This window comes from Triticum dicoccoides, chromosome 7B (genome assembly GCF_002162155.2).
Source record: "Triticum dicoccoides isolate Atlit2015 ecotype Zavitan chromosome 7B, WEW_v2.0, whole genome shotgun sequence".
NCBI lineage: Eukaryota > Viridiplantae > Streptophyta > Magnoliopsida > Poales > Poaceae > Triticum > Triticum dicoccoides.
This window is the reverse complement of record NC_041393.1, coordinates 624,289,130-624,295,348: the sequence shown is the minus strand read 5'-3', so window position 1 is coordinate 624,295,348 and position 6,219 is coordinate 624,289,130. Positions and strand designations below refer to the sequence as shown.

The 6,219-nt window shown below is 39.6% G+C and overlaps 1 protein-coding gene across 3 annotated transcripts in view; it reads right to left on the bottom strand.

Annotated features, from left to right (window-relative positions):
- Nucleotides 1–444: 444 nt before the first annotated feature.
- Nucleotides 445–6,219, bottom strand: part of LOC119337162 (zinc finger CCCH domain-containing protein 13-like) — a 6,403-nt gene continuing 628 nt past the window's right edge. Inside the window, exons 1-10 of one of the 3 annotated variants that reach the window (XM_037609280.1) lie at nt 4,663–6,213; nt 4,309–4,440; nt 4,133–4,166; nt 3,870–4,014; nt 3,722–3,778; nt 3,133–3,230; nt 2,937–3,008; nt 2,607–2,815; nt 2,064–2,242; nt 445–940 (exon numbers count right to left, since the gene is read on the bottom strand). In XM_037609280.1, the coding sequence (XP_037465177.1) occupies nt 902–940; nt 2,064–2,242; nt 2,607–2,815; nt 2,937–3,008; nt 3,133–3,230; nt 3,722–3,778; nt 3,870–4,014; nt 4,133–4,166; nt 4,309–4,440; nt 4,663–4,690 (993 nt within the window). In that variant the 5' untranslated portion in view covers nt 4,691–6,213 and the 3' untranslated portion in view covers nt 445–901. Of the gene's footprint in view, nt 941–2,063; nt 2,243–2,606; nt 2,816–2,936; nt 3,009–3,132; nt 3,231–3,721; nt 3,779–3,869; nt 4,015–4,132; nt 4,167–4,308; nt 4,441–4,662; nt 6,214–6,219 lie in introns of those variants that run through there. The other 2 variants (XM_037609281.1, XM_037609279.1) reach the window with 2 other exon arrangements.

Here is a 6,219-nt window from a genome sequence, read left to right as displayed (position 1 = left end):
GGGTAGGGAGGCTGAAACAGTTGGAAGCAAACCCAGTAGTTTTGGCAAGCATGGAGACGTGCAACGAGAATTCTACACGTAAGTTGTGGGGTCAGCCTTTTTTGATTACACCCTTAGCTTTATTCAAATTTGTGCAAAACAAAAAGAGATACTAGAATTCAGTGCGCTTGAATCCACAAAATTTCGGCGCTGGCATTTCCACTAGGGACATGAACGCAATAGAAGAGGATGGCGGTGTTGTTGCCATTGTGTGAAGCCATGGCCACATGTGGCAACCACAAAAGGCATCAACTATACTCTACACATAATTTTAGACGACAATCGCATGGTCAAAAAAAGCGAAGCGAAAACTCTATGTCATCGCCAGTTACCGGATAGAGGAGGATCTGGATCCTGGTTGGCCTATTTATAGTTTCATATGCATAAATTTAGCACAGAGGCATAAATGTGTAACCCTCAAGTTCAGGGACCAAATTGGCATTGCATTGCAAATATAGGCGGCATGCGATATAATGCATTTCACTTCCACAGGCACAAGAAGGGCTTTAAAATAGCAGCAGTGTAACGTATGACGGGTGTCAAAACCTCTAAACAATTTTCAGGAAGGGCTGTCATAGGCTCCATACAAGCTCAGGTAGCAACTTCGAGGTCCGGCGATATTAAGAAGAAAACTTCCCCCATAAGGCAAAACATGTTTCGGCAATACTGTAAAATCTGTCTTCGCGTAAGTTAACTGCTGCAGAGCACAGCTGCGGGGACGCTGAGCTTCGACCGCCCGATGTATAGAGAACTGGATATAATATAGCAAAAAGTACTGGGTTTCAAAGCCACCCAGGTTTTCCTCCATTCAATGTTTCAATCTAACTCCTTACAGCTGACATCTGCCACCCACCACCCGAGTCTACAAGTCCACAGGATCATCCTCCTCGTTGCCATTGTACTGCAGGCAAAAACAAAGAGCATAAAATGTCAGCATAATGCTCAACAGAACACGGGCACGTAGTACTGGCGGAAAGTAGCTGCTAACCCTGTCGATGCATTTGCAGTATAAAGTATAAACATAGCAAAAATGAAAATAGGGAAGTTAACAAAAAGAAAAGGAAAAAGTAGCAAGAACACGGGAATAACTGAAAATACGATCAGTTTTTGCAAATTGGTTTAATTGCCGCAGACTGCTTTTAAAAAACTTGAATGGCAAAGGATGCAAATGATCCGCATACTGACCATAATAAAACCGCTAGGACCAGCTGGTAACTCGAGGGGGGAATACTCTAAAATTCTTGCAGAGTTAAAAGACAATAACAAAGTACCATGGTGGTATCATATTACAGTAACAGATCTTTGCAAATGCATATGACTGAATATGATTTTACAGGACATGCCAAAGTTAAGCTGCTGTGCTGACAGATTAATTGTATGAAATAAGAGTACGCGGTTCCCTGCTATGGAACACCAGCCATTGGAAAGTAGTTGCGTGTGCTATGGTACACCAGCCATTGGTAAGTACTTGCGTCAGCTATTTATATGACCAAGCATGTTATTGCTTGGAAAATGAAGATACACAAGTCTTTTGGACTCATTGGAGGTGCCATCATAAACAAATAAACAAAATGCCATACAGCCCACATCATTTGTACCAAAATATTATAGTAAAAAAAAAACTGTACCAAAATAGACATCTATTTGTCCACATTTATAATCTATCCCAACAATTTGAACAGGACCAACTACATCGTTAACTAGATCAGCAGAGAACAGAACACGCTTCACTCTAGAACATTCTACCTGTAAGTGGCGATGTATCAGTTTAACCCCTAGATGACATGCAGGTGGCTAAACCATAAACCTAACCAAATGAACTACACCTAGATGAGCTATCAATCAAACCTGAAGGAACAACCAAAAGTAGCCTGTAACTTACAAAATTGCAGTGAATGAGATATACACATAATAGGATAATAAGATAATGAGCCATCAACTGACTTATCTCTGCCTAATAACATTCATGTATATTAAATAAATAATTGGCTGCAAATATGATCTGCTGTGAGAAATATACTCACCCTGTCTGTAAAATCATTGCCAGAAGAAATGACATTTATTTCGTCATTATTGTCATCCTCCCCTAATTTTTTCAGAGATTCAGTTCCATTGCTATTTTTAAGAGACTCTAGAGCACCTCCTGGTATATGTTTCCGTGGCACATGGATCATATCATTACCATTCACTCTCCTTTTCTTCCCTGAAAAAGTAACAACAGTTTTTACATGAAAAGACATACTTTCTTTCCTTTGTTGGCACATTTGCCTCAGGGAATGCATAATATTCAAGACAACAATGGCCCGTGTGTCCGAACAAGAAACATATCATATTTTAAAGGACAAATGGGTTCAACATCTAATAAAATTAACCGGGTGCCATTTTTAACTTGAATACCTTGTGGACACATGACACTGTTAGCTTCTATAATGTCATTATAAACTAGTAATAAGATGCGATCTTTACATATCAGTAACGAGTTTAACAGGCTGGCGACGTTAAGATGGCTAGAAAAATGCTGGTATACCAAAATAAAGTAGTATCACACAAGTTCTTCAAGGTGTTACCAGTTTTTTCTTCTTCGCTTGTTGAAAGGGCAGCAGATCTTTTTCTAGCTGCTGAACCATTCTTCTGCCGCTGGTCATCTGGGCTCATTTCATAAGCATTATATGGGTCATCATTACCAGCATTCACACTGGAACCTTGTTCTTTGGTACCAGATTTCAAGGAATCAGAAGCAAGTGAATCAGCCAACCTCTCAAAACGGCCTTGAGACCTGCAGATAACCAATGGGTCAATAGCTATGAAAATCATGTCAAGACTAAAATCAGAGGTGCAGTTATGTGGTGATCCAAATGAAATAAAAATTCATAGCAGTTCACATAAAAGAAACATGCCTTTTTAAATCATCCTGTGCTTTCACGTAACGCCCATATGCTTTGATGAGTTTCTTTATTTTGGAGGTCATCCTACATCCAAAAGGCAGTACTATCAATAACCAAATACTTGGAGAGCTTCTCCTGAACTGAAGAGTCCGCCTACTAAAATTTGGATTACATAGAAGTATGCTCATATGTTGTAGAAATTGAGAACCTTTCACAATCTTCTTTCTCTTTGTTCAACTGTGATTCAAGATCATCTACTCTGCCAGAAAGTATGCCTGCTTCGTCGATTTTCTCGTCCAATATCATCTGTGATAGTATGTATATATAAATGAAAATAGAAAGGCTATTGTAGAAATCTCAACCACAACTATATGAAAGTAAAACGCCATAACCCAGAGAAGTTCAAGAAAGCATTTTGTCAGGCATTTGTGACAGCCCAACTGGTTATCTCTGTGTTCAATCAGAGCATGTTCTCACGTCAATATTTTCTCAAGCATGAATGATTACTCATTAGTTTGTGGCATCATAATCTGGAGGGAGAAACATCGGTAGTACCTTCCGCATGAATGTATGATCATATATGGTGGAGTGAACCTCTTTTAAACTTGAAGGTCTAAATTTCTCCATCATAAAAATGGGCATGCATCAACTATCTAGTTAAGGCAGAAAAATGTTGGAACCACACACGCAACCAAAACATAACGTAATAACTGATAAGTGTGTGCCGTTGCACCTGTATTTACAACTCATAATTGAGTGTCATCTATAACATGCTTATTGAGACATTGAACACTGACCTGTAGTTTGGATTTATCTTCATGCAATGCTTTCATATCCAGTGCAATTTGTTTCAGCTGCAGAGCATACATAAACATATAACAGCGTTCCAGGAATATGGAGACAGCTCCACCTATATGCTAATGAGATGGATTGTACAGTTCAAACCTGTGCTTCACCGTCATCCTTCTCATCCTTCTCATCACTGCTGGAATGTCTGTTGTCTTTTTTTCTATCTTCATTTTCAGAGGTGTTGAAACTTCCTGATGAATCGCTTTTTTCACCATCTACTTCCTTCTTAGACCTTCTCTCACTGGAAAATCCACATAATCACTTGGAAAGGTCGATGCATTTATAACATCTAAAGTTAACTGAGTGGATAACAAAGACCACATACTGGAATGGAATACACTGAGATACTTTTTACATACCTCTTCCTGATGGGGGATCTTGATTGACTAGATCCTGCAAATAAGATTTAAATAGAAACAAAATTAGACGTCTGGATTCTTTTTTTAATAATTATCAAGTTTAAGTAAAAAAATAAATATGGGAAGCATGTGACACGTGCGCCGCTGCACACACACGAAAGAGAGGTTATCCCTACCTCGAGAACGTGGTGGCATCTTGTTACGAAATAAATGGCCTCTGGTATCTCTGTCAGGGGAATACCTCCGCCGGGGTGAGTTTCTTCTCTCAGGCCTGCCTCTAAATTCATGAATTCTATGATCTCGCCCCCCTACAGGTTAGGAGTGTAAAAGCTTATATAATAATATAAAGAAGAACTACACCACAACAAATATAGATGGACAGAGACAAGGCAAAACAGAAGAACATTTAAGCTTGCCACAACCTTGAGCTATATGACTATTCATTGGCAATAATAGAAAGAAACTACACCACTGCGAAAACAGATGGAGTTATACAGAGACAAGGCAACACACAAAACATGTAAGCTTACCACAACCTTGAGCCATATGATTAGTCATTTAGCAATAAGTAGTAGAGAGTCCAGGATAACCCCAAAGGCCATTAAATGGAAGAGCCAATAAGACTAATGCAAGAAGAGATACCAACATATGATTACACATTGCGGTGCACCGCTTAAAAATAGATCCAGCACTTGCAACATCAGTCATCTGAAGTGAAATTGATGGATACTCCAGATTTGGATATCATGCTTTCATTACCATGAATAAAGATCTTCCACAACTCCAATACAGCCAAGTAAATCTAATTTCACTTGTCCAGATATTTCCATATTGACTTTAATTATTCTTGTTCAGTGACAGCACTTGGAATGACAGGCAAGAATAAAGCCGAAGAAGAAAACTTGGAACTCCTAGCATATTCAAAGAACAATTGATTGCAAAGCTGAAATATATGGTTTTCGCAAACTGAACTTATCATGCATCTGATTGAGATGAGGAACCACGTGATATCCCTGAATAAAATGCTCTGGTAAGAGGATGGCCATGCAAGTGACCACAAAATATATGTTCACTGACTGAAAACGAAAGCAATGCAAATAGGACGAGTCATCCTCTGGAAGTGATCAATCCTAAGAAATCTGCTCAGGTGACAGCTAATTTGGGTGGTAAAATCAATGGAATAACCAGCAGGAATGCCACGATGTTCTGCAAGAAGCTTTGACCTCAGTTCAACTACTATATCGAAAGGATAGGAGATCATATATGAAAGTTAATACAACAAGACATGACACAACTGGTAGTCAATCTCTGACGTCTGCACATGTAAAGAAAATATCATCATAGTGCTAAATTTCCATACTATAACATGACCCCAAGTTTGCGAAGCAGACTGCAGAGTTCTCTCAGCCACCACAAGTAACTAGAAATAGCAGAAGGATGCCACTTTGTATAAACTCCAATGGTGCTCTTGTCAGTTGCTACAATGGTGTTATTCTTCCAACTATTTCCTCTCATTGCTAACTCCAAACACAAGATTTTCAGTGTTTTCTCCAGAAGCTTGGAAGTCATATGGCATTTGACACCTCCTGGTCCAATAATTGCAGAAGCATACCAATTTGTAAGGGTGCTCTTGTCAGTTGCTACAATGGAGTTACTGTTCCAAGTATTTCTCATCGCTGCAAACTCCCCCACAACATTTTGAGTGCACTCTGTGGAAAGCATGGCATCTGATACCTCTTGTTCCTCCATCTACAACCAGAATCTTACACTGCCTGCCATGTCCCCGGCAAATAACAAACTTTCTGAAGCTATAACAAGATCCAACAAACACATAAATACTTGAATCTCTTGAAAAGAATGCTCTTCCTCTGCTGGATCGCTGATACTCCTGCCTAAAAAATATCACAGAACACCATCCTCTTGCACTAGCAGCAGATCACCCAGACTTACTCCGTATCGCAAGTACCTTCAACAGCGGCAATTTTACTGCCCACTCACACTGCAGAAACCATCGGTGCTTTCTGGACACACCACAGTCGCTAAGCAGGCAAAAATCCCTAGACGAGTGCACATGGAAAAGCAGGCGG